The sequence below is a fragment of the Nelusetta ayraudi genome, unplaced genomic scaffold (assembly GCF_046127955.1).
Source record: "Nelusetta ayraudi isolate G7.1 ecotype Tasmania unplaced genomic scaffold, CSIRO-AGI_Nayr_v1 ptg000060l, whole genome shotgun sequence".
Classification (NCBI taxonomy): Eukaryota; Metazoa; Chordata; class Actinopteri; order Tetraodontiformes; family Monacanthidae; genus Nelusetta; species Nelusetta ayraudi.
Window position 1 is genome coordinate 1,662,618 of NW_027466110.1, and position 27,899 is coordinate 1,690,516.

Below are 27,899 nucleotides of genomic sequence, written 5' to 3' on the forward strand. Positions count from 1 at the left end.
GTCGCTCTCCAAGGTGCTGAAAGTCGGAGCGCTCCCTTCCACCCTTCGGTCTGAAGCGCCCGCTGCCCACGACCTCTTGCCGACAATCGACGACCGAACAGCCATCGACTTGTCTGTTCTCTCGCGGACTCTTGTCAACTTCGCCAACCATCTGGATTCCGACCGCTGGATGTACACACGCAAGCGTAACATGCAACAAGACCGCCGCCGCCGCCGCTGCTGCTGCCGCTGCTGCTGTCTAGAGCTGGACTGCTTCGATGGGAATTACTGAATTGACTCCGGATTCTCAGGGAAGGCTGCAGGATTGTCTTTTTTTGTTTTCTTAAGAGCTTTGATTTCTGGACTCCGCCTTCTGGACGTGAACTGTGATACTGTCTGCAGGAGGGGGGAAAAATTGAATAAAAAAAAAAGGTGAGTCCGAGGAGCAGCATCGTGAAGCAGAGCTACTTTTGCGCGGATATGAGGTTCTTTGCGCCGGAAAGCGGGAGTCGTCGTCCCTCCGAGAGGGTTTGCGTTTAATTTGCTCTTCGCCATCCACCCCCCCACACCCCCCAGAACGCCTTCATCACGACCGAGAGGGGAGGATTACAGCGTTCCTGCGGATTGTGGTGAATTTGCAGCCACTGGATGAAGTGAAGTTGCTTTTTCTTTTCTTTTTTTGTCTTTTTTTTTTTTTTTTTTTTGGTTCACCCATGTTTTTGATCTGCTCCTGTCGACCCTCGGTGTGTTCAGGCTCGGTGGGATTCGCACGATAAAGGAGGCTCTCCGGCGCGCGGTGAGTTGACCGTACGTGCTGCCTGTCACTGTGGCATTTCAATTGCTCCGTCAAGACACGGAGGCACTCTGACAGCAAACCATCCCCACCAGGGACGAATGGGCTGCTATAATACCCACCACCACCACCGGCTGGAGGATAATAACAGTGCACCGATGCGTTAAAAATCACTGCGCATTTATGATGCAGGGCATGTGTGGCAGATGTGCAGATCATCTGTATCTACTACAACTATTATTACTATTGGTGTGTTTGTTTATTTAGTATCATTCTCGACCTCGTGCAATAAGAGTCGACACTCCGGGCTTCAGTCATATTTTTGCTACCTGTTGTTGGCTTCGGCGGCGTCTCACTTTGACGCGGCGCAAACGTGTTGCGCGTGCTTTAGTGCGTGAGAGGGGATGATGCCGTGAGGGGGTGGGGGCTCTCAGGCTCCCACACCCACATCAAATTATGAGCGTTTTAACCTTTTTTTTTCCCTCCCCACGATGCACGCACTCCGATGTCACCTGTCGCCACGTTTCCAGAGCACGTGAATAGTACTGTGCAGCTCGCGGGTTTCTCTCTCTCTCTCTCTTTTTTTTTTTTTTTTTTTTTACCCCGCTGCTCTTTGAGGCATAAATGGCTTTAGCCTGTTGAGCGAGCCGCTGCGGGGAGTCCCATTTGTGTCCCCAAAGGATGATGGATAACGACGAAATAAACTTGAATGGTCATTTTACAGACCGGTGGATGTAGTGGGACACGATTGAAAGAAAAAAAAAGAAAATAAAAAAAGACCTCATGGGGGTGGGGTGGGGTGGGGGTGGTGGTGGTGGTTGGGGGGACGGGGGGCAGGTTTGTGAGAATCTTTGAATCATCATCCATCATCTCCAATTTTTTTTTTCCCGCCCCTACTGCAGTCTATATTTCCTCAAGTGATGAAGATGATGCCGATGACGATAACGAAGCGCAGGACGGATCCGGAGGGGAGCCCGGGGACGGCAGCCGCGCAGTCTTGTTGAACGTGGACGTCGATGCCACGGCCGAGGATGGGCACCCTGCTCCCGGCCGCCTCTCTCCTCCTGCTGGCTCTGGGCGCCGCGTCCGCGGCCTCGGTCGGTAACCCCGAGGATTACGCCGCCGATGAGGCGGAGCGAGCCGCCGGCGACAACATCGTCTTCGACGACTACCGGGGGAAGGGATGCGTGGACGACAGCGGCTTCGTCTACAAGCTCGGCGAGCGCTTCTACCCGGGACACTCGAACTGTCCGTGCGTGTGCACGGAGGACGGGCCCGTGTGCGACCAGCCCGAGTGCCCCAAGCTGCACCCCAAGTGCACCAAAGTGGAGCACAATGGATGCTGCCCCGAGTGCAAGGAGGTTAAAAACTTTTGCGAGTACCGGGGGAAAACGTACAAAATACTGGAGGAATTCAAGGTAGGATGGACTTTACTTTTGTTTATCTCTGATTCTTAGCTTTGGTTTTGGTGCTTTGGAAGTGATTGCAAGATTTTAAAAAACACACACAGAGAGTAAACAGAACTCAAAAGTCTATCTATCTATCCATCTATCTATCCATCTATCTATCTATCTCCATATCTATATATCCATATATCTATCTGACACTGTCTGTCTGTATTTGCTTTTCTAACTGATACCCCGACATACCACTTCAACCACAGTGATAGTGGTGGGAGTGATTATCAGTATTAGCCTGTTTTTATTGGCAGTAGTGAGCATGATTTCAGTGGTAATTACACGCACATCCTTACCAACCCTAACCAACTGTCTGAATCAATAGACCCCCTGCTTTGAACTAACATGTCATTATTGGGCTCGGAGCTGCCAAAAAAAAGAAAAAGAAACAAACAAAAGCGGCCGAGCGTGCAGCCCGTATTTAGGCCTGATTTTACAAATTCCACAACAGGTTTCACTAACGCAGCGCAAACCACCCGTGCAGATGGTCACAGATCCTGGCTTGTGCTTCCCCAATGCTCTCTCCATCTCACATGGCTGATTCCAGACTGCAACCGCGCTGTCCTTTCATAACACAGCAGCGTCGGCCGGGCCACGTAGCCGTGGGTGAGCCCGGGCCTACACGAGTAGGATTCAAGCCCACCCAGTCAGGGAGCCGAGCTGCAGCTAATGAACAGTCCACTGTGTGAATCACCTGGCCACAGATGCCGTTGATGTTTCCCTCTGGTGTTCGTACAGCCGAGCCACGCTGTGGGTTGATTTAATTAAAAGCGCTGTGCATTCAGGCAGGTTCCCCCCCCCAACGCCCCCAGTTGCAGTGGAACAGCAGTGGCTTTCGGAACCCGGTGAGAACGACTGTTTTCGAGGCTGGTCCAGCTGATTTGCTCCCCGCCCCCCACCACCACCCACCGTAATGATTTCTCTGCTTTATGCGACAGAACGCTAGCAGCCCCGACTGCACGCGCTCGCTCCCGAACGGTGACAAAGCTATTCTGAATTCTGCTTTGTCAGGACCCAAATTTTGCAACTTGTTGACCGCGTAGCGTACAGCGTCGAAAACAGGAAGTGGAGAAACAAGGCCCGTCCGTCCTTTTATGGCTTCTACGGTGGTTCGGTGGCTTTTCTCGCCGGCTCATGTCGGCACATGCAGGTCGCGGGGCGTATTGGAAAACTGTCACGGAATGTGTCTATTGGCCAGGGGGGCGGCGCAAAGATGGCTGCCTCTCACGGTGATGTCACCGCCCTCACCCCCACCCCCACCGCCCCGCACCAGCGGAAGAACAGTCACCCCGGCATGACTAAGCTGCCACATGCTATAAACGTGTTTTTAATGCCCTGATTTGTGGCCACTGAGTCACTGCTGGCAGAGTCGGCCTCCACCGTCTCTCCTGCTCGGGGAGCATGTGTTCTCGCCCATTAGGCCGGCGTCTCGCCGGTAGTTAGAGAGCACGATGGCGTTGCCAGTCCGTAAACGACTCTATGAACGTGACATCTGCAGCCCTGTGTTCGGACTGGCGCCGCCCAGCCAGAAACCCCTCCTAATTGCAGGATCCAACGAGCGGGTGGAGGAACCTGCGATTTACATGACACAGCGATGGTCTCAACGACAGCGGGCTGCCGTCTTATCGCTAATCATGGTTTCGTTAAGGACAAATTGGTGTTAAGTTGAAAATTGGACCTTGATAACGGCTTTGATTGCTGATTGCGAGGAACAGGGAGCGGCGAGCTAATCTAAATGAGTATTCAGGAGTCATGACAGGGCTTCTGTGGTATTTAATATGTCTGCGTCTTTTATTCCCATATTGCAGACATATTAAAAAGACATCTCGAAGTAGCTTGAGCCAAAAATTCAACAGAAATCAAAAATGAAAGTAAATTGGTGATTTCTGCAAGGTTTTCTGAAAACTCAAATTTGAATGTTCTCACTCTTCTTACGGTTACATGCTCGTCTGATGCGTCCACCATTAGTAAGACGTCAGAGTCCAGGTGTTTCAGCCAAGTTCTACAAATGCTTCCTAACCTGCAAGAACAGTCTATTCAGAACCGTCCAGAAAATACCAGCTGCATCATGTGCAGTACAGGTTCAAAAAGGGTTTAAAGGCAAGTTTTCCAGTTGTGTGCTGCCAACAAACAACACGGGGAGGTCCTGTTGTTAGTGTAGTCACTGTGATGTCCTCCCATTTGTGTCCACAGGGAGGCAGTGTGACATTTTGTGAACACAACGTTGGCCCATTGCTACTAAGAAAACGCATAACAGCCTGTTTACACATTCATCTGAGACTTGCAACATTTCGATTCCATCGTGCTTAAGAGTAAAATTCACCGTCCTTTGCTTCACTTTTGTTCTCAGCGAACCTTCAGAGAAACATCAGCCGAAACGCTGTGTGGCTAACCTGCCTCTGCTGTTGCCGCCGTTTGGGTTTGTTGTTGATACAGCAAAGTTTTTTTTTTTTTCTTTTCCGTGAGACACCACAGACTGCAAGATTTAAAAAAACACACACACATACACACACAGAGAGTAAACAGAACTCAAAAGTCTGCTAAAATGTTGCACGGAAGTGGAGGGAACTGAGGAATTCTCTGCCTTCTCTGTGTGGGTAACAACTGGTATTTCAAATTTCTTAAAATTGTGCTGCTTTTAAGCAGGTCAACTGCCGGCAATCTAACCTGCCAACACTGAGGGCACCACAGTTAAACATCGGCATTCACAAACCTGTGAGTGTCAGCAGCGAGGTTGCCCGACTTCAAGCGCCTGCCACCATCTTTAGGGGCGCCACAGCGCATCAGGCATCTTCTGCTACATCTGTTTACATTTAGTTGTTTTCGTGACATCAAGGCAAAGCAAAGAAAAGCCGTCTGAGAGACGTTGGAACATGTCGCACCTGTGAATATTAGCATGTGTTGTCAGCGAGACAAATTGAAGGAAGCAGGGGGGCTGCGCTGAGTGCCGAGGCAAAAAAAAAAAAACGAAAACAAGTGCCGTTGCTGAACGACTCAGCTGCAGTTCCCACCTCTGAGGAGAGAGGAAACCAAAAGGCCCAGAAGGAAAAGCTGGGGAATAAACGTAGCTGTCAAATGTGAGACCTGTGTTTATTTATTTATTTATTAATACTGGCTTTTTCTTTGAATTTTTTTGCTGGCAGTTATCTGCCTCCAGTGCATTCTTAGCAAACATTCAGCATCTTGGTTTGCTATCGCTAATTAAGCCCAGAAGCCCAGCAGAGGTTTGCGTCTTGGTTTATTCATTTACTTTGTTTATTTGACAATAGTTAGGGGCCCATTATTTTTGAACTGTTTTATCAATAAGAACAAAATTAGGCATTTATCTTCAAGGTATTCCACCCCTATGAAGAAGGAGTCTTGTTTTGTTTATATATATATTGAAATTGGGGGGGGTGCAGAGACTGAAAAAACAACATAATCCCCTCCAACGATGTTGGCCACAAGTGCAGTGCGCCCAGGTGATGACAGCCATGCACTGTACCAAAGCCTGGTGCTACAACCTCTCAGCGTGAGCGCGTGTTGGCCCAATCACAGTGAACAAAGGGTGGACGTGGCACGCATTGGGAAATAATGGCTGCATGGTGCCACAGTGCCGCGACGTGAAGAGGAGTTCTCCCAATCAATGATCGGTTTAATCAACCAACGCAGGAAGATGTCAGCTGACGCCCTTCGTCCACGATGCGGTGGGATCAAGGCTCAAACAAGCGCCGCGCAGTGCCATGCACCGAAGGCCATTTAACAACTGCTCCTTTGGAAGATGAAAAACGTGACACACAGATTTTTGGAGAGGAATTTTCCCAAAGCTTATTTTATGTAATAAAAAAAAAGATTTGAATGTGGAAGAAAGGTCGAACTGCACAGAAAAAAATCTTAAAAACACCCACGCAACCAGCGAACAAGGCCAAATACAGTCAGAAAAAAGGAATAACTTTAATCCTTTTTAATCATATTAATTTTTCTTTCAGCACGTCGACACAAATCGTGTCAACACCTGTCAGAACGCGGGGCTTCCCACATTGTGGGCCGAGTGACATCAGCCCGTATCGAGGCAGCCGTACGTGGCTAATCTGTAGCGATTGGTGTGTTGACACGTCACACAGTGTCAGACCCGCATTGGGATGCAAGCCCAGACATTTTTTTTTTCCTTCCAAGGCGCTGTTGTGAGTGCATGAGCTCGGCAGTTTGATGTGAGATCAAGTACATCAATAGAGAGGCTCACCCTCCCGCTAACCTTGAGCCAAGGATGCTACTCTGTGCTTTTGGGGATTAAAAAAAAAAGAAGAAGAAGAAAAAAGCGCAAAAAAAAACAAACATTCATTTGTTTTTCTTTTGCTGGCCGGCTGGGTGAAAATGACAGGACTGGAACAATCAAGGCGGAAATCTCTTTAATCTTCCCTATCCGGAATGACACAAGTAATTTCGGCGTCTTGGTCCGAGGCCCAGAGAAAGGTTGGCCTCCTTTGAGCCGGCGGAGTGGAGGGAAATCAAAGGTCGTCAGTATTTGTTATAAAGACCCTTCTTTAGAGACGCCGACAGGTTAACCTTTGGTGTGGGCCTCATTGACATTTCCCGCGCGGCGCCGCGTTTTGAAGACATTTACATTTATATTCAACATCCGATGATGGAGAGGCGGCGGCGAGGCGGAGCGGCCAGCGTGACGGCAGCACACGATGCGGTCAGTATGGAGGGGATTTTGTACGTGTTGTCTATTTAGGTCGGAACCCTGGGTGTAATTATCCGTTTTCATCTCATTATTCACGTATTGTCGTGTATCAAGTATTTCGCATTTAGCATTGCTGACCGCAGCAGCATCCGTGCCGGGTGGACGTCTCTTATCACTGACCTTTAGGGAACGTAGAGCTCCGAGGCTGTTTTTTTTATCGCCATCTTGCCTTCGCAGTTGCGTCGCCAACAGGGTTTTTCCACCAGATGACGGAGGGACCAGTCTGCCCAGTACGGCCGCAGGCATCCCCTGTGGCCTCAGCAAAGCCGCATTCAAGAACCAGGAACTGGAGGGTCAGTTTAGGTTGAGCAGCAGCAGCCCACAAAAAAAATACCAATGTGATGAATGGAAATAAGAAGTTAGTCATGCAAAAAACACTTTGATTGGACCATTTGATTTTGACTGGATCATTTGACTTGGATCACAGTGGGTGTGACTGAAAATATACATTAACAGCACCAGTGTTAATGGTTGGATTTCTAATCAGTTATGGTCAGTCTGGTTCCCAATGTAGACTGAGACCAGTGGTGGCAAATGCATGTTGAGATACATTTATTTTTATTGGTAAATTTGGTCTAAGATAATTTTCTGGATTGTTGTACTAAGCAAGATCACAGCCGGGGTGGCGCTGTTGGACCGGATACCATCACAGTCTGATGATCTTGGGTAATCGGACGCGGTCTGCAGCCTTCGTGATGACATTCGCTACGACGGCAGTCACTCTGCTGTGAAATTGCTTAAATATGCCGTATTGCTCAAGAAAGAGAAAAAAAAATCACCCCAGACCGAAACTATTACGACGATGCAATGTCGCTGCAGCGAAATGTTGGCAGCCAATCAAAATCCATCCAAAGTTCCCGGGAAATGAAGCTCGACGCATCGTGCGGCAGCGCGATGAACCCGAACTCTTCCGCTTTTATCGTATTTTGTTTTCTGTCCTGCAGGACGAACTTGACACACGGCAAAGAACCGCGTCTCCTCAGCGTGAATTCTCTCTTTGAGGCCGAAACGTGGGCTCTCCCTTATCTTAAGTGAAGGTGTGCTCATTAGCAAACCGCTGAAACACGCACTTTAAATAAAAAACAATTTGAAACCGGCTTATCAATGGGCCTAATGATATGGCTCCACCATATCCACCACAATGCAGCTTGGGCAAGATTTGTTTTTATTTTTTTCTATACAATTTCACCTTTCAAAGAAAATCCCCTTTATCCTCTACACCACTTCTGGCCTTAAATAGCCACAAATGCCTGAACGGCTTTTTCGAATAGTTATTTTCATTAAATATCAGTAGCAAGGACCGGGCTTGGGGGAAAAAAAAAAAAGAAGCAGATTAGCCGACGTCTTTCTACTACTATTTATTACTGTTGTTTATTTTCACAGTTTGCTTAGCAGGGATGAAGTAGGAGCCGAGCCGTCTATGTAGCCAATTAGCATTTGCAGTTGCAGGGGCCGGAGACAGAAAAGGACAGTGCACAGTAACAAAAGAGCAGTTTGTCGGATTCACCAACAGTTGACGCTGCGAAGCTGAAACCAGACGCAGCGTTTTATATCGCCGTCGTTTCTGAGGATGGATGAACACGTTTCCCTGTCGGCGGAGCAACCAAATGAAGCGAGATAACCCCCGACAGTGATTCCTGACACCACCGGAAGTCTCCGCCAGACCCCCAGAGGGAGGAAAGTCGGAGGAAAAGCCGACGGCCAAAGCTCCAGACTCTCCGGTCTGAAAGAGGAGCCGGTGCATCAACGTTGTCACGGTCACGAGCAGGACATTTATCGTTTCTGGTTAGGTTCTGGTCCCGCGTAACCGCGGCGCCAGGCCAGCGATTCAACATTCATCTGTCTGCCCTCACGCGTGTTCTTCATCGTCTTGCTGGCCGATGTTTGCTCTCCCAGACAGACACAGTGGGCCTGGCTGCCGGCAGACTGCGGTGGGGGGGGGGGGTCAGACAGGAGGAAGGACGACGTAGCGTCTGCCGCACGATGGCTAATTATCAACTTCTCGCGCCTTTGCATTTTGCATCCGCAATGTTTTCTCCCCCCCCCACCTCCCTCGTCATCCTCTGGGAAGCGGCGGGAAACTCAGAGCAGATTTCCGACACGCGGCAGAAACCACCGGCAGGATTATCCCGCTCTAGGTATTCTGCTTTTCTCCACAAAGGCGTGTTTATCCCTGAAAAAAAAACAAAAAAAAAAACACCCACGACATTAAAAACACGCCGTGGCGGGTTTTTCCAAGGTTCAAACAAACGATCAGCAGGAACTCTGCGTCGCCGCTGTTAGCTTGCACGCGGTGGCGGCGGTTTGATCAGGCGGCGTTCGGCGTTCCCGAAGCCCCCCCGGGCGGAACTCGATGCACCGCAATTATGGAAACATTCGTCGAAAGCGCACGTGCCGACTGAACGCTGGATTAAGAAAAATACGCACACAACAGGCGCTCTTTGCTGAGCCGCCTGTGCATCGCAAAAACACACAAACACACCAGTAATTAGTGACTCTGCATTTCAGCACCGACACCTAAGAGATGAAACGGCCATAAAAGCTGCAGAAATTATTGCCCAAATTGATTTTCCTGTCCAAATTGCCAAAGGCACCAGCAGCTTCTAATTAGACAAAATTATTAGTGTAAATAATTGGGCCACACAGAATTCTCTAGCATGTACGTCTCTCTTTTTTTTTGCACAGCTTTAGACATCAACAGACTTTAAGCACCTGTCCACGAGTGTAAACTGAGTGGGTTTTTTTTCAGCCCGGCTCATCAGACTCTCCTCCCTCAGAAGCGGCGCACGTGTTTGGACCGTCAGCCCATTTGCGCCGCCGCCGCCGCCGCCATTAGCAGCAACAAGCCGAGGTTCCTCTGAACTCGGGTTGCTTCTCATCAGCATCTGAGCAGGGGCTGAAGGTTATTCGCCTCGTCACCGCTCGCGTGACTCATCGGCCATTTGTCCCCAAAGTGGGAGCGCGGCGGCCGCGACAGCCAATTTGGTCTCCTGCGCAGCCAGGGAGACAAACAGCAGCGGACTGGCCTGCCAAAACATCAGGCCACCGCTCCAAAATCTGGTGCTTCATTTTCTTTTTTTTTCATATTCTGTTTTATGGGTTTTTTTTTTTTGTTGTTGTTGTTGCAAAAGTCCGAGCCGAGGCGAGACGACGGTGAAGTTCACACGGTGAAGGAGGAGGCGGAGCGGGCAGATGCCACCGAGTAGGAGCAAAGCACTTCTGCCCCCAGAGACCGACTTCATTTTTCAAAGTACTGCACAGTGTCCACGAGGCCGCCACACACACACACACACACACACACACACACACACACACACACACACACACACACACACACACGCGCACACACTCATGGCTGAACCGTCGCAGGAGTTAATCTTGCACATTATTTTTGAAGGTTAATTTAAAATGGATTATTCCTAAAGCCAGTCATGATTCGACAGACGCATGGCTGTCTTTCTCAGTCTTTCTCAGTCTTTCTCAGTCTTGTACTTTTATTTGATTCCACATTGTGCAAAGCCGAACATTCCCATTACATCCTAATCGGCCAAATGTCCTCGGCTCGTCTTTCGCTGTAGAGGTAAAACTGGCACCTTGCACTTCTGCAGACCTAACAACTCCACTTTTTTTAAGTGTTATTTTGAAACTTTGTCAATTTTTTTTTTTTTTTTTTTTGATCTCCTGTCTTTTCAGGAGTTGAGCGACGTTGAGTCCATTTGCATAAGGACAACGATTATAAAAGTAAATGATAATTAAAAAGAATGTTTGGTTTAAAAATACATGGTCTCTTGCCCAGAAACCACAAAGGCAGCTCAATGACTTGAAAAGCTCAAAGGAAGCAGGTACAAACTCTCCCAACATTTTTAAAAAATATCGACTCTAAGCTCGCCAGGGCGCTTCACAGTAATTGCTAAAATGATACTTGTTGGATGGAGTGGTCCGAGATCTCTCGAGAGCTGTTGTCCGCTGACAAAACACCACCATCAAACCGTTTCCCTCCTGGACAATCTTTTACTGTGGAGACATCGCTGCGATGGATGAAAACACTTGCCAAGAAAAATTGTCCTTGCAAGTTTGATCATCAGATGCGTCTGCCGGTGCCATCAAGTATAGCATATCAAATGTAGTATTAAACTATGTTTTAATGTCTTCCAAGCAACGTATATCAATGTTTTTTATCATTGTAACAGACGTTTTCAGACAGAGAGACTAATTCCAAACTTTTCTTGCCAGTAAAAGCACAACAAAAAAAAAAGTTTATCCCTGGTTCATCCCTGATGATTGCATCTATCTCCAGAGACGCCGCATGCATTTTGGAGATATCTGATCACATATCACATTGAGGTTTCACCTCTGTAGCCCACTGAAGGGTTTTTTCTTCTGTTGGACTCAGCAATGAAGAACAGGGCTCAAGACATTTCCTCTGAAATGAGATTTTCATAGCTTTTAGTCCACGTGTCAAATGTGGCTCTGGCCACGTTTTTCTTTTGTGGAGAAACGCCGACGGGAGACTTCAGAGCGACCGAGCGATTCGTTTGTTCACAGCTCGGCGTCACAGCAAGGAGGGAAGGACGGCGCCGAGTCGAAACAAGAGCTATTACCATGTGACGCAGTGAGAAGTTTGCAGCACTCTGCTGTTAGCTGGGTAGCATTAGCAGCGGCCAGGTGGTGAAAGAGGTGACAGAGAGGAGGAATCGTGACTCATTGGGACGACTCGTTCAAGATTCGAGACATCACCGTCGGTCCGGTGGACTTTGCCGGTCCTGCTGCTACTGTGATCGCTTAAGCTAGCGTGACAATGGACAGAAGCATCTTCAACGGTCTGATCCAGGCACAACTGGCTCTCTCTGCTGTCGTCCTCAAGCAAAAAAGCCGTCGGCCCCTATAATGATTTTTTTTAATATATCTTTCTGTGCGTAGATGCAGCAAAACAACCGTGACGGCCACGCAGTTGCAGGGTGGACACGTGGGTGCCGGTCAATGTTATTGACAAACTGCGAGATTAATGGCCATAAACAGATGACGTCGCTACCTGCTAGCCAAAGACGGAGCTTTGCATCAGAAAACGCCACGGTGGCACCGAGCGTTGCGCTGCTCAGCAGCCGGTAACAAAAACAACTGTGAGCCGCGAACGACAACAGGAGGCCGGGTCTTCATTTCTTTTACGCGCTCAATTGCTTTTTCCAAAAGCAGCATCGATCGGCGGCTCCGCAAACCAAATGAGACGCACGTTGAAGACTTGAATATTAGGTCTTGATGAGTTTAGTTCCAGTTCCATTCAACATTTGAACAGCAGCCACTCTGAGACGCAGCAGCAGCTGCAAAGAAAAACAAACAAGAGATGTTGGCAGACTGAGTCCTGTGTGCTTTAAGAACTCCAACAGCCCCTCTTAAGATATTAATATCCCTTATGGGTGGGGGTAGAAACTGTGCCACATGTCTAATTGTTCCCTTTATTTCATTCATTTATTTCATTTTTTTACATAAGCGTCTGCGTGCCTGGCATTTGATTAAATACTATTTAAAACTGGGATTGGCTTGATGCTCGCTGGCCCATTGACTAATCGCCCTGCTTCTGAGGCGTATTTACCCACAAATAAACCATAAAGCAGCATGTACCCAATAGCAGCAGTACTCAAAGGCCCTGTCAGTGACAACAGCGTTGTTCAATGAGACTGATGTTCCTGTCATCAACTGGCTTTGCATGATGTCAGAGCAGAACTGTGCCGAGGGATTTAACCGACACCCTTCGACGCGACGACGGCAGAATCTCCATCATTTACAGCCAGTGTAGTGCTTCTATGGATTCCACAACCAGTAAGCTTCATCCCAGTCTTGGCAACATCGGGCATCAGCTGCTGCAAGCTACCCTTCAATGCCGCTGTCAAAGGGGAGGAAGGAAGACAGGAAGTGGCTGCAATGCTGGCATGGATCGGGGGTGCAGCCAGTGAGTCACTGATGCTGGCTCATCCATTTCGTTTTAATACTGCTATTTTTTTTTTTGGTTTTGTTTTTATATTAGGCCATGGAAAACAAGAAGCGTCAAGCTGTAGCTAACTGCTTACCAAATGGAAGCAGGAGGTGAATCCAAAGAATTTAGGATATGAGCCCTTTGGCGTCTCATCCTGATAGAAATCACATTCACAGAATGAGACCTGGAAACCTGCATCTCTCATCAGAATATCTCTCCTCATTTTATTCCCTCCCAGGTTTTGTCTTTTCCCTGATTGTCTGCATCGGTGCAGGTCTGTGTGACTCTGCATCCACCACCACCACCACCACCTCCTGTCCCTCCTCCAGCTGAGCTCTTCCAGCGATTTAAAATGGGCCCATTTGTGTTTTGCGGCCATCAGGACTCTGCCGCATTCTGCTTTTAGCCTCTCCATTTTATCAGCCGTAATAAAAGATGATGGCTAACAGTACGGCTAATGCACCGTGCTAGTGTTGAGAATCTCTTCCCATGCCCCCCCCTCTCTCTCTCTCTCTCTCTCTCCATCTTTCTATGGAGATTTTTTTTTTAAAAAAAAGGCAAGAAGAATTAGGCCACATGTACGTACAGTACATGGCTATGAAACAGGCTGGAGGGTACGGCACCATTTTATGTTGAAAGAGCTTTTCTTCCTTTGCAACTCATGGACAGGAAGCACTTACAGCAGCTAACTGTGTGCCTTTGAAGCCCCGTGACGCAACCACGACTTCTTCAGTTCCCAGATTAAACGTTAACTACGCAAATGATCTCTGGCAAGCCCGCAAATGGATTCCCATTTGGGAGCAGCTTCGGCTTCAGGTGTGAGGTAACTGCAGCAGCGCCTCGAGCTTCTTCATCTCGACTCAGCCCAGAAACTCCATGACAGCAGGCCAAGTCAGCTTCTTCACATGTTTCTTGCCAAGGAGGTGCGTGCAGCTGCTGGAGGAAGAAGTAAACCTTGACATGCAGCCGGGGGGGGGGGGGAGCATTACGAATCCAGGCGCAGCCCCGATGTGCTCCACTACTGACCCCCCAAGTCCCGCCTCGCCCGCCGTGACAGTCTGTCCGCTTGACAAAACGCAGCCCGTCATCCTTATGCATGAGGCAAGAGCCTGCTGTCCACCGTGCAGGTGTCTGCCGGCCTGCTGGCTTCCAGCGATGGGAAACTATCTGTGATGTGTTTACCTGTTCTAATGGACAAACACCTTATACCTGGAGAGGTCGAGACATTCCAATGCACGTGCAGCTCGGCGTGTGGCTGCGTGTTTTCCACTGCCTGTCGCAGTTTGAAACAGTTCGATCCGTTTTCTTTGAAAACGGCAGATTGTGACCATAACAAGCAATTGCAGCCCACCATGAATGAAATGAAAGGAGGAGCTGTTTTTTTGTAAAGGCACCTTGGTGAACAAGCGTGGGGGGGGGTCGGTTGTCCTGCAACAGGTGACGGGAAGCCGCATCGGGCGCCGTCGCTGTGTGTCGGCGGTGCTGATGAGGCTGCGAGAGGCGAGGCTGAGTGCCTGCAGAGTCCTCGGGGTGCTGTTACACGACTCCTGCATCAGCTGTCTGCTGTGAAAAGTTTGTTGCTCCGCTGCCGCAATGCATCTGCTCACAAAAAGTGAGACAAATGGAAAGTGAGCCTTTGGTAGATGACAACAATTTTTAGTTGTTCGTTTTAAGGTATAGGGGATAATAGGCAAGACAAACACACACACACTGCACTGGTCACTGGCCACACCTGTTTTGCAGAAAGGCCAGAGCAGGTGAAGGCCACGCTGGGTGTCATTAAGAACATAAAGCTGACAGTACTGCACCCAGCAATGGCTCCTAGGTAACCATACTGTGTCTCGATGAGGGGCACAGAGAGGATGTGTAGCCTTGAAATGACCAACAAATACCACACAAGATGCACAAACGAGGGAAAAGCCATGCATTTGAACCCTGACCTTTAAATCTGAGGTTGTGCCAAACGAATTAGAATTCCTCATGTGCGCCGAACCTAAATGTATAATGTTCTCTCTGGGATGAGCCAAAACAGACGCTAAAGTGCAAGTTGCAAATCGTCAGTGAAGGACAAGAATGCCTATTTCTGCACGTGATTGCAGTTGTGTGCGTTTTCATTATGTCAGGAGGACAGTGAAAAATTGTTTCAAATAAATCGACACAAACACTATGCACTCAAAATGAGCTGGAACGTTTTTTTTTTTCCAAATGACAAAAGCAAGAGAGGAATCATGGGAACGGGCTGTTGCATCCTTGGCTCTGCGTTCAGAGTGCCTTATAGATGGTTTTACACTCGCCACAATCAGGGAATGGATTACACGTTCACTTTCCTCCCTGGCATTCTCCTCTTATTCTCTCTCTCTCTCTCTCTCTCTCACTCACTGTCTCTCTCCCTCTCTCTCTCTCTCTCACTGTCTCTCTCCCTCTCTCTCTCTCTCTCTCCCTCTCTCTCTCTCTATCTCTCTCTCTCCCTCTCCCTCTCCCTCCCTCTCTCTCTCTCTCTCTCTCTCTCTCTCTCACTCACTGTCTCTCTCTCTCTCTCTCTCCCTCTCTCTCTCTCTCTCTCTCTCTCTCTCTCTCTCTCTCTCTCTCTGGCTTTCTCTCCGTCGCTCTCGAAGCTGCTCATATTTAATTTGTGGCTGCAGCAGATCCAGACTCCCGTAAATTCTATTAAAAATGCAAGCCAGGTCACTTCCTGTTTTGTGCCACTTAATGCGTCCAGGGTAAATTTGGCTGGTTGTGGGAGTCGAACCAAAAGCACTCGCTACGACCTCAGCAACAACAATTCTGTGATCGAAAGGTGGAACTTTCATCAACAGAATTAGGGCAAGACAGTTGGACCCTCTATTCCCAGATATACAGTAGTACCAGAACGCAAAAGTTTGCCTCCTCTTCTCCTTCCTTTGGACCGTTCCCCTCGGGGGCGGCCACAGCCAATCACCTGCCTCCATCAAACACCTCTGCACTGGCATCTCTCACACAAAATAACTTCATGTCCTCTTGCACTCCAACCATAAATCTCCTCTTTGCTCTTCCTCAGGGCTGCCTGCTTGCCAGTTCCGAGCTCAGCATCCTTCTGCCCATATATTCACTGTCCCTCCACTGTACATGTCCAACCCATCCCTGTCAGGCCTCTCCGGCTGAGTCTTCAAAACACAACAACACTAAATAAGCCGTCCCGCTAGCTTGATGTGGCCGTTTTAAGTGTCTATCTAAATGATTTGATTAGCAAATTGCTCTCACTGCTGGGCATCTAGCAAAAACACAGCTGAAGCCAGCTTCTGGTAAGGTTAGCTTATCTCGGACAAAAGCTGTTTGTTTTTTCAAATCAAGCTTAATAAATCATATTGACTGAGTGAAATCCCTCATACGCAACTGCAGCAATCAAAACTTCTCATCTGAAACACAACACTTGCACTTTAAATCATTGACACTCTTGAAAACCTTCTAATTCATCTGGGGAGCGACAAGCAACACTGTAAATTCTCTGTTCAGGACCACGCTGCCAATGCCCGTTCCATCACAACGTTCCCCAAAGCAGACAAGGAGTCTCCCCAATCTCATTCCAAATACACATTTTGCTCACAATATGAGTGACCTTGAATATATACATTAAAAAAATACCAGTCGCTGTAATTTCTTCAACTCCTTCAAATGGATGACTCAGCCTATGATTTTTAGACGGTCGTGAAGCCTTCTGCTGTTACAACTACTGCATCAAAAAAACCTAATAAAAAAAAGAAAAAGCATCTGCTCTTTTATCGAGTGGAGACTTTAAGAGGGTTATCCAAAATAAAACAGCCGAATCCGGAGCAAACTAAACAGACTAAATGAAGACTCGCAGAAGAAGAGAAACCGTGAAGGTAGCACGACGCACGACCGACCTTTCCTCCAATTTGAAAAACAGCTTGTATTCTTTCCACTCGGACTGGTTTCTGGTCAGCAGACTTTAGGGATGGGAGTCAAGTGAGAGGTAGCGGCACCGAGAGCTGCAGAGTGCTGATTTACATGTTGCAGGGGTGGCGCGATAAGCCTCTGAACTGCTTCCCGACAACAGCCGCAGCAGAATGCAGCAAAAATTCCAAAATATCACAGCCGCTACAGTCCCTCATTAATTAGAGTCTTGTGATTTTTATTCCAAGTCGGCTACGGGCTTTGTTTGTTAAGAGGCAAGAAGCCTGATAAATCTGGCTGTGTGAATAATTTATCAGCTCACCACTTTGTTTGTGAGACGGTATGAGATGCATATAATGAGGATAATGGGGACTGTAGCATTAACTCAACGCAAGCGCACGCTTTTTTTTTTCTTTCCTTCTTTTTTTCTTTTTTAGCACAGCTGTCAAGTGCTGGAGGTGAAGAGGAAGACGGAGGGAAGATCATTAAGAGATCCCCAAACTCGAGCGCTGTGACTTGATTTAACAAACGGATCAAAGGAAGAAAGAAAGACAGAAAGAAAAGACTTGGAAAAACTATAAAGTTTTTCAAAACAAAGCAGATTTTCCTGCCACACAGCGAGCTGCCCACAGACCAAATGACTTGCGAGGCCAACTTGCCGTCCTTCTCAACCCCTTCTAATTGGGCTGAACCGCTAGATGGGGTTCGGAGAGCCACATGGCATCACGGGAAAAATCTCAATGGCAGCAGCATTTCATACCAAGCTCCATGTTAGCAGGCTCTTACCTCAACATAACCTCAACCGAAGTCCCATATTTGACTGACAAATCAGCATTGATTGAAGAAAAGCTAATTAACTGGGCAGACCTTACGAGACTCATTATTTCACCATTTGTTACCTTAATTCCTGGACGGCAGCCTGTGTAAAGCAAACAGAAACAAACAAACTAGGCCTGTTTTTGGCAGTTCCATCCGGTCCAATATTCAAAATGAATTCAAGTTACCTACTGACTCATTGTTGTTTCTGGCAAAGTGCCGCCTCTGCTTTTCTTCAGCCTTCAGATTAGCCGACATGCGCTTACGCACAGAAGTTACGTCGCCACCTTTTGGTGTGCCGTGCACTTGAGTTCGCCTGACAGCCCGCAACAAGAGGGACGTAGGCAAGACCGTTTAAAAGCATTGTTTACTGTGTAGCGTTTTTGGCATTCTTTAAAAGTGGAGGCCAAGAAAGTGTTGTTTAAAAAAAAAAAAAAACTGACAAATGTGTCAACAAAGCTCTAGCTAGCAGAAAGTCAATGGGTCGGGAATCATCCTTTGGTTTGGGCATCGACTGGTTTTCAAGAGGTCGTGGCTGATGTTTGGAAGCAAACGCAGGCATGTTGGGAAATCAAGTTTTTCCAGTCATGTAGGCTTGGAGAATTGAAAGTGAAGTAGAGTGATTTACTGAGAGTGGTAGAGGTCATGGCTTTACTCTGTAGGTAAAATCTCAGACAAGACTTTTGGGGGAAAATTAAAAATGAAAAACACTCAGAGCGAGTTTTCTCTTCGACGTCAGCCGGTTTGCACGAGAAACACACATACGTGTGCCGCCTACTTAACAAACCAAATAACCCGTGCTTCCTGTTTCTCTGCCCACAGCCGTCGCCCTGCGAGTGGTGCCGCTGCGAACCAAATAACGAGGTGCACTGCGTGGTGTCCGACTGCGCTGTCCCGGAGTGCGTCAACCCCGTCTACGAGCCGGAGCAGTGCTGCCCCATCTGTAAAAACGGTAAACGCTCGTCTCCTTCCAAATTTTACACACGCACACACACACACACACACACACACACACACACACACACACACACACACCTCGGTTGGTATTAAATTTTCATTAAACCGGTGACGGGGAGTTTATCAGTGGCATCGCCATTTGATGCCGGCGCCTTTGGAGGATCAGGACGTAATTGATGTTTTATGAATTAAAACTATTACCTTGGGCCCATTGGACACTAATGAGCAGCACCAGTTTTAATTATAAATGACAGACGAGGCAGAGTAAACATTAGACCATTGATTAAAGGCATGGAAGGAGGGACTAATGGGTCCTTGGAGAGCCTTTTATCTGCCACCGCCCGACACCCTTGTCACACACGGCCAATCCCTAAATTAGAATTATAGAATTCCAATGGTTCATTGGCTATTTACAAGGCCAAGGTTGGATATTTCCCTTAGCTGGCACTAATCCTGAGGGGACAGACAGAGACTTTATGACTGAAATACTTTTGCTATCATGTTATTCGGACTGTAAAAAATTAACCTCCCCAAGATTCCCTGAAACAAGGATGTTTGCTTTTTCACTGGGAGAGAACTGAAGGAGCCGGCGACCGAAGTTTCACCGGACTCGAATAAGAACCTGATGAACTGAACCTGCCCTCAAAAAAAACATGCCCCCTTTTTGAAACGCAGCTTTTCTCATTATGCTGAGCATTTTGCCCAAAGAAATGGCTGCTCACAAATAGTAGGCGGTAGAATAGAGAGCGGTACAGGAGCAAACACCCTGAAAGATGTTGGGTTTTTTTTTGCTTTTAGTTTGAGCAGCGCTTGACCTACAAACGTGAAGAGAGGGATTTTTGTTTGAGGCCGACGATAAATGACTTTGGCCACAGCGGCCCACTTTTTTTTTTTCCCCCTCCGCACTGGCTCTCGTTTCTTCCTTATCCCTTCCCTGCTTTCTTTCCCTCCTTCTGTTCTTTGCACACACAAACAGCCACACTAACAAGGCTGCAGACGCTGCGAGGGGAGAGCTAATCCAGGCTGACAGGACACAGTGACACCCTTGGCATTTCAGGGGAAGGCCTGCCGGTTCGAGGCTCCCCAAGGGTGCCTGGTCAGGCTCTGGCAGACAGATAAGTCTCTATGGGAGCGGATGGCTGAGGGCTGCTGGGAGGGGACAATGAGCAATGCATTTAAGCTCTCATTTCTGCCAAAGGACCGGCGACTGTGAAATGAAGACGTCCGTTTAAGTGGCTCCAGTTAGCCGTGCAATTAGCAGTAAGACTACCGCGACGCTACCTGCTGCACCAAAAAATGTCATAATAACGTAAAATGAACACATCCTTTTTGTCATGTTTGTGTTCTGCCTCATCAGGTTGCGGTGACTCTAGCGACTACCTCGGGCTGTCAATATGTCATCATAATAAAAGCCACAAACCCAATTTAAAAAATAAATAAATAAACAAATACATAATTCTCTATAAAGAAACATATTTACATGAACAGTGGGTTCCCTTGTGATTTAAGCAGCCATTTTGTGCCAATACATCATCTGCAGAACTTCGGAATGTGGATCTGCTTCCGATTTTCACCTCGATATCCCGGCTTGTTATGAGAAGAACATGAGAAAAAACATCACAGAACAGGGATCACCATCAGCAATGTCTGTGATATGCTTTCCCACCACTAGATGCTGCTCAATCCAACACACTGGGCCTTTAGCTCACACAAAGTGAGATTTTCATGGCTGTTGCTGCTCTGTGTGTGGCGCCCTTATTTATAGCACTCCCTCTCGTGCGAGTACTACATGTGAGAGAAAGCGAGAGGCAGTTAGTCGCACACAGCGCAGTCGTACGCTACAGCACCATAAGTGAACATCACTGTCGTCTCTAGATAAATTTTTAACGAGACAACCGGAGGTCTTGTGAGCAGTGCTGAGACAGACTTGAGTGTTTCTGCAACAAGGAATTCACCCAGCGAGCTGCGGATTAGGCCAGAGCCGTATCAGGGCTGTTGGGCTGAAGGTGCCGCACACACTGTCCTCCTTCTTTAGGCTGCGATCTTTATCTAGCTGAAGCACTTGGCTCACATGGCAGGCTTAACAAGACAAAACTCGCTAAACTCACCATCTTCAATCAGCAGAGGAACATGAAGGATCAGTGATTTACCAAATGAATGTTGTCATCTTGCGCACTCTGGGCTAATCTCTTAAATCTACCCACATGCAATAAGTTATTTAATAGCTCATCTTTGGATATCACGCAACAAAATCTAAGAGTTCCTGCCAGATGAAGTGGTATTGTAGTCTAACCCAATCTGCTGAGCCAGAAACTAAAATGAGCCAATTCACCAGCTGCCACATTAGCAATGCACACAGCACAACACAAGCAATGGCTTCATTGATTATTCATCCATCATCCATCCATTTTCGATCACTACTTCTGCTCAATTCAGGGTCCCATCTGTCTGAGAGTGAAGGCGGAGTTACATGCTAAACAAGTTGCTACTTTGTAGCAGACACACACACATACACACAGATAAGCAACCATCCGCATTCATACCGACAACAATGGAGTTGCCAATTAATCTAACCTGCATGTCCTTGGACTCTGATCCACTTCTGGGTCGCGATCCACCCTTTGACAACCACCTGTTTAGTGCATACCCACTGCATAATTCAGAAACTGGTTTGTTGTATCCTGCAAAAGGACAAGCAGAGCCTAATTACTCGGAGGTGGTTGAAGAAAAGAATTTGAGGTGTTAAAAAAAAAAAAAAAAAGAATATATAGAAACATCAAGGGCTGCCTCCATTGCCCATGGGCCAAAATGTTATTGAGTTCTTTCACAGGTCTAATTATCTCTCATCATCACAGAATAAATCATTCGGAGGTTAAAGCACCGGCAAAAAAAAAACTCTGAATACAATGGGGGCCAAATTTGTTTTGATTCATGAAGACTGCTCACAAAATTTACAAAAAAGGTCTTCAGGGCAGGTTCAGGAGAGACCCAAACTTTTCAAACAAATTAGTTCTAGCTGCAAGCTTTGTGCATGCAAAGGCAAAATCTATGGCTGCTGTGTCTTGGTGTCCTCCTATAGGATGCAGCGTCTTCTGCTGGCGCGCTTCTCTGTGATTCACCCTGAAAGCAGCCTGAGCCAGTGGCGGTGATTATCGCTGAGCTCCACACTTGCCGAGTCCGGCTGATTCAGCTCTAATCTTTATCGCGGATTATATGCAGTGGTGTAAATTTATCAGGGGGATCCCTCTAATTGTATAACTATCATAAAGGACACAATAAGACGCATTTTGAAAATGGCCCATCACATCTGAGGCATCTCCTCTGTCGCCGAGGCGTTTTTCAGGAGACAAATCATACGGCATCAGTGACAAAGTGTCGGCTGCAACGTTCAGGCTGGCATTAAAGCAGAAAATTCAGTTTGTTAGTGTGTGTGTGTGTGTGTGTGTGTGTGTGTGTGTGTGTGTGCAAAGATGTGTTTTTTGAGGTGTTTTTTCTTTAACACCCCAGAGTTTATTAAAGCATTCCATAGCCCAAGGCAAGAACCATAATCCAATTTGAGCCAAATAGACAGTAATGACTGCTAATGTGTCTCCACCGCTTCATCGGCATCGGGCGAAATATGATGTGGACAGACATGGTCTGACACAGGACAAACAGACCCCGATGCCTCTAAAATTCACCGTCAAGCAAGTTGATCTCGGGTGACAGTGTGCCCTTCGAAAACGGCGTACGGGCGGCTAAGACGACGTCCCAAATCTACCCGGCGATAAACAATCAGACCTGGCAGCGGCGCCGGCCGGCCGCCCTCTGCCCACATTAACCTCTGCTGGGTTTGTCCTGTAACCTGTGCCAGCTGTCCAGAGGCAGATCAATGGGAGTTAAGACTTGGCAAGAGCCCCCTCGCCATGCCTCTCCTAAGCTCAGATCAAAGAGGTTTTAACAGGTCCGAAGTAGCACGGGACTCAACCACGCTGAGGCAGAGGACGCCGGAGAGGCAGCCAGCAGCTCCCTTTGTCAGTTTCCCATGGATATTTATATCCTCCTGCACCTCATTCTACCTCACAAACACTGCGGGAAGTTGTACCAAATCCCTGCACCAGCAGACTTGGGAAAGGGGAGACAAAAAAACAACTAACCCTATTTGCTTATCTCCAGGCTGTTATACACTTGCTTAAGGCTTTGTATAAATCAGTGTGTGGGATAAATGGGACTCATTGGAAGCTAATAAAAAAAGGTTTCTATCACATTTTCCAATCTCTTTGTCTCTTGCTGCGTCTGCTGCTTTCAGTCGCTGACTCTGGACATTGGCAACTTTCGCTAAACCGTCCGATTCCCTGTGGCACTGCCAGCAGTCATTTCATTGCCGAATATTTGCAGTATTTCTCCCGCTGCTCCTGCACCTTCACCCCGAAGTCTGACTTCTGATGTCCCTCATTAATCCCATAGCTCCCTCTGTTTTACCAAGCAGAAGACGGGCCAAGGCGAAAAGCTCAAGGTGGCCGTCAAATAAAGTGGTTTTGACGCTGGTTTTAGTTATTGTGGACGAGGTGATGAATCACCGGCGCTGGCAGCCGAGCAGGTTGCTTGAGTGAGCTTTGCAAATAGTTTTACCGCCACACACAGGCTGACCGCAGGGTAACATCATGCCACAGACTCCAACCCTTCTATTTGGGATGTTCTGGGGGATTTTGTGCGGGGACAGGAAATGATAATAATGATGATGATGATAATGATGACGTGTTGCCCTCATTTATAGTCATTGGTCAAAGGGAGACGAGCAAAGATCACGAATGAGGACTCTGTGGCTGCATGCAGTCACCCGAAACAACTCTTTGTACCAGAGGATCACATAAACACCATAACGCAAAACCTGAAGAAAGCAGCAGAAAAGCTCATAGGGATCTTTTATAAATATTTACAAACGCAATGCGGTTTGCACGCACAACACCATGACCATGAAGCAACTTAAGCCTTGTACCTGTCCGTAGAGGCATGTACCTGTACCCAGTGGGGGATTAAAGTGTCCATGGGCCCCAGGGTGACTTCTAATTCAAACAGTAAAGCTACAGAAAAAGCCTTCAAAGTGTATCTGCCGGCAAGTTGCAGGTTGCAGTTAGCCTTTTAAACCAAGACACAGCATCTCCAGCAGTGCCGACCACCTACGACTGGAATTTTCTTGAGCTTTTCGCAGTCTTGTCATTCTCTCTGTCGTCGAGCTTATTTTGTTGGGGTTTTTTTTTAGCTCTACTGTGTTTTATTCCTGCCGTTTTTGCCGCTGTGCCCTCGACAGCAGTGGCAGCCGGTGATGTTTGAAAACAAAACTGACAGAATAAGCCTGACCACGGGAGGTCCAGGGCTGATGGTGGTAAAAATGTTCCCTGGTAAATCAACGGCGGTCAATGTTGTCTTTCCCCTCAAAGAAAATTTCAGCAATTCTGAAAATGTTCCGACCAATCCAATGCCTCTCCACAGGTGGGACCCCAATGCTGAAGCCTCTGCCAGCCTGTGCATTAATACTGTCATACCTTTCATGAAGTGCGGCAGCACCACTGGGCCCAAGTTGTCCAAGTTCTGCACGCGGCTGCCATTTCTCCAAACATAAACCCCACTACCGAGGCTCTCCGGTAACTTTACTGTTCCTCATTGATATCCCGGGCTAAATCAAATTTTCCACGACGGGCCCGTGAATATCGACCGTAAAATCCGCCGCTGCCTTCAAAGGTTATGGGACATACCAGGTTTTTATACGGCTCCTCATAGAGCTGGCGTCTTGAATGTGACAGGTTTCACAGAAGAGCGAGCCAAAGTCACCGACGCGCCAATTGAGCCGCTGATTGCTTCATTTGAATGATTACAAACGGGGAGCAGCGTCCCCAGCACCTTCTGGCTCCAGCGTTACGCGCGAGCGGAGGAGGAGATATGGCGCCTCCCAACGCCCCCGAGGCTGGAGAGAAACAAATCTAATGCAATAATTTCCACCGGCGTTTGCCAATAATGAACGTGCTGCCTTTCGTTGATAGCGAACTTGCGTTTTCTTGGCTTCCCTCGAGCGCTGATCCGGCAGCTCGTGCGTCCGACCTACTGAGCCTCTGCTGGGAAAAGCGATGAAAGGCGTTCCGACGGTGCAATCAACTATCGCTCCGGCTTTTTTTCTGCCAAAGGAATCTGACCTGAAAAGGAATCCTCACACGTGACGACTACTGTGCTTTTTTTGCTTTTTCTTTTTTCGGGGATGAATCAGGCGTCAACACTGATCAAGTTCTTTACCCCCTTTTTGATGTCGGCACAGAGAGACTGTCGGTGGGCATGTGTCGAGGAACTGCTGAGGTGTTCCGTGGCCTTTTCACAGAGGCTGAAGTGATTAACGCCGTCCTCCCCGCTGCCTCTCAAATCAGCCTCCTCTGCCTCTCCCTCTTCCTCCTCCTCCTCCTCTGCCTCTCTGTACTGCCAAACCCAGCTCCTGGCAGGCGCCTCCGCTCACGGCGCATTAGGATGCAAAGCGCTCCATGTCAAGGGAGAAGGGGAGACTAACAAAAGCGCTTTAGTGTTGCAAAAACAAGCCCATCGGTGCGTGCCCTGTGAAAAGATCTGTACGGTCCGCTTTGACTCGCCTAATTCCCATCCCTCCTTTGCATCAGTCCACAACCCAAACCCTCCGAAAAAGAGAAGCCCCCCCCCCCACCACGGGGAGTGATGGGGGGGTACACACATCCACTTCCTGTCATTCTCACCACCTCTTTTCTTGTCCCCACCCCTCCTTCTCTTTCCCACGCGACAGGTCCAAATTGCTTTGCCGGAACGACGATCATCCCAGCCGGAATTGAAGTGAAGGTGGACGACTGCACCATCTGCCGCTGCCACAACGGGGACTGGTGGAAGCAGGCGCAGTGCTTGCGGCGGGAGTGTCTCAATGGCCAGGCCTTGTCATAAAGAGAGACGGCGATAGAAAGAGGGAGGTGGGGAGGGAGAAGGACTCCAGCGGGCGATGGAGGAGAAGCTCAGGCGAAGACGCCCTGCCCGCCGCAACAAGTTGGTGTGACTGACGGAGCAGGAGCACAAATCCAAGGAAACCTGAGACTGCGCGGAGTCGAAGGGAGGCTCAACTCTTGCAGTGAGGGAATCGGTCGGTCGTCCCTCATATATTTTCCCGAGGTCGACTCGGCCCGACTCGACTGTCCCGCCCGCCTGCCCGCCCGCTGCTCACACACACGGAAGTTTCTGAACTCTTTCCTAAAACACAATGTCAAATTTTGCTCAAGTTGATTTGCTCAAGTTGTGTCCCATCTGCTTGTCGTAACCAAATCTGTCACAGTGGCGCAGGTGTTGTAAAAAAAAAAAAAAAAAAAAAAAAAAATTCCAACAGCAGGAAAAAAACAAAACCGTAAGCACACTTAACAGCGCTTTTTAGTTTTCCTTTTGGTTTTCGTTCCGTTTTCGTTTTTTTTATTTTACCACACAAGGATCGGGGCACCGGCGAGGAAAAAAAACAAACAAAAAAACGCTGCGCTCCGGTCTCACAGCCTCACTCTAAGAGCTTGTTTACAAGATGCACATAACGCATAAATGTTGGTGTCTTCATAAGACTTTTAACACTTTTTACCGCTATATGGCAGGAACTCACCTCTAACACTTAGATGATGCTACTGTCTATTTTATAAACTGCTAACCGTTTGAGTCGAGCACAGGTGAGGCCAGGGTGCGAGGGTCTTCTGAGAGGCGGCGGGAGACCGCGTGTGAGGAAGACGTAGGGTGGAGTCTCTGCATCAAACCCCCAATCCTTCCCCCACCCTCCCTCCCTCCCTCCCCCACCCATCCTCTTCACCCACTTTTCGGCCTTAATCGTTTTCCCTCAAAAAGGTCCTCGTCCTCTGAAACATCCCCGCGCTAACTAACCGCTTGAACTTCTTATCGGAGCAATTAGCGACGCCGAGTGCGCCGCCCGCTTTAATTTCCCCCCCGCTAATCAGCGACTATTCTGCGGATAAATCGGTCCAACTGCGCGCAGCCGCCTGCACGCCGGGCCAAACCCGGCGAGCTCCGGCAGGCACGAGGAGGGGAGTCGGCCGCGGCCCCGAACGCTTTCAACTTGGATTTCGGCAGTCTCGCGCATCGAGGCCCCTCATCCCGCAATCTCCGAGCCGCAGCGTTGTTGTCGCCGTGCAGCGACCCCTCCGAGCACTCCGAGCCCACCAGGCTCTGTTGAAACACAAAAGCTGTGCGCTATCCCGCTCCTCTAGGTTATGTAATAATTTCTCCGCCGCTCCTCTTTTTGGAGAGCAGCTCCTCCTCTCAGCGCCACTGCAACCGGCTGCGGCCGAGGCAGAGGTGATAAAGCGGCGACAAGGAAATGTATGGCCTTGATATTTTCCCACAGCAGAGTGGTCCGCAACTGCTCCAGTCTGAGAGAGAGGGAGGAAGTGTGGGTAGGGAGGGGGGGGGGAAACACCACCCAAACAGCCCCCGAAACATGACATCTTTGAGATGATAAATACAAGTCGTTAATTCCAACGCGAAAACCAGCGAGATCGCGCCATTTATCACCAGAATATTTCTTTTTCTCCTCCCCCGCACTCCCCTGCCGCCACCATTTCTAGAAAAGCCATTCCCGTTAACCTTTCAGACCCACTTCCTGGGTGGTGATGGATGGGCCGCTTAATAGCTGCGCCCGGCTATTCTGTAATGAGACAGAAATGAACACAGGACAAATCCGGGTGAGTAAAGAAGGAGATTACCTTCAAAAGGAACCAAAACTAAAAAGAAGTCAACCCATTTGCTGGGGGGAGGGACGATGGGTAGTGGAGGGGGGGGGGGGGGGGGTCCGCACAGTCTGCACAGTCTCGCTGCCGTCACGTCGTGCCGCAGACGGAGGAAAACCGCTGTGATTGCGTGGGCGGAGTCGAGTTTAGGGCACAACAATAGCATCGGGGTCATTTCCGTCATTAGGCGGCAGTGATTTAGAGCCGCTCCGCGCCAACAGACAGAGCTCATTTATCTGGCTGGAGGTCCGTCGCACACGCATTTAAAAAGAAAAAAAAAAAAAAAACACTGCCGGTTTATCAATTACAGGCTCGCCGGTCCTCCAGAAACTTCTCCATAAATATTACAACAAAAAAAGAGGAGCTTAACACGTTTTAATTACCTCAAATGCCAGATAATTACTCAGCCGGCGCACGTGTCCAAAAATAAATAAATAAATAAAGTGGAATTATTTTTAATGAGCAGCAGTGGTGGAGGGTGGGGGAGCTGAAGTGAGCGCTTCAGTCGTCGGAGGGCTCGCAGGCGCCGAGGCCTTGTGGCTGCTGCTGCTGC

At 48.4% G+C, this 27,899-nt stretch overlaps 1 protein-coding gene across 1 annotated transcript; it reads left to right on the forward strand.

Annotated features, from left to right (window-relative positions):
- vwc2l (von Willebrand factor C domain containing 2 like) lies at window positions 1–27,899 on the forward strand. Its single transcript, XM_076040205.1, has 4 exons — window positions 1–775; window positions 1,675–2,190; window positions 18,456–18,585; window positions 25,369–27,899. Exons 2-4 carry the CDS (start codon window positions 1,789–1,791, stop codon window positions 25,518–25,520), a joined length of 684 nt encoding a protein of 227 aa, XP_075896320.1. The 5' UTR covers window positions 1–775; window positions 1,675–1,788; the 3' UTR covers window positions 25,521–27,899.

Bases quoted from the DNA above. Each gene is read 5' to 3' on its own strand.
- vwc2l (XM_076040205.1), top strand. From the start codon at position 1,789: ATGCCACGGCCGAGGATGGGCACCCTGCTCCCGGCCGCCTCTCTCCTC. The intron at 2,191-18,455 runs GTAGGATGGACT...CTCTGCCCACAG, and splicing joins AAATACTGGAGGAATTCAAG to CCGTCGCCCTGCGAGTGGTG. The intron at 18,586-25,368 runs GTAAACGCTCGT...CCCACGCGACAG, and splicing joins CTGCCCCATCTGTAAAAACG to GTCCAAATTGCTTTGCCGGA.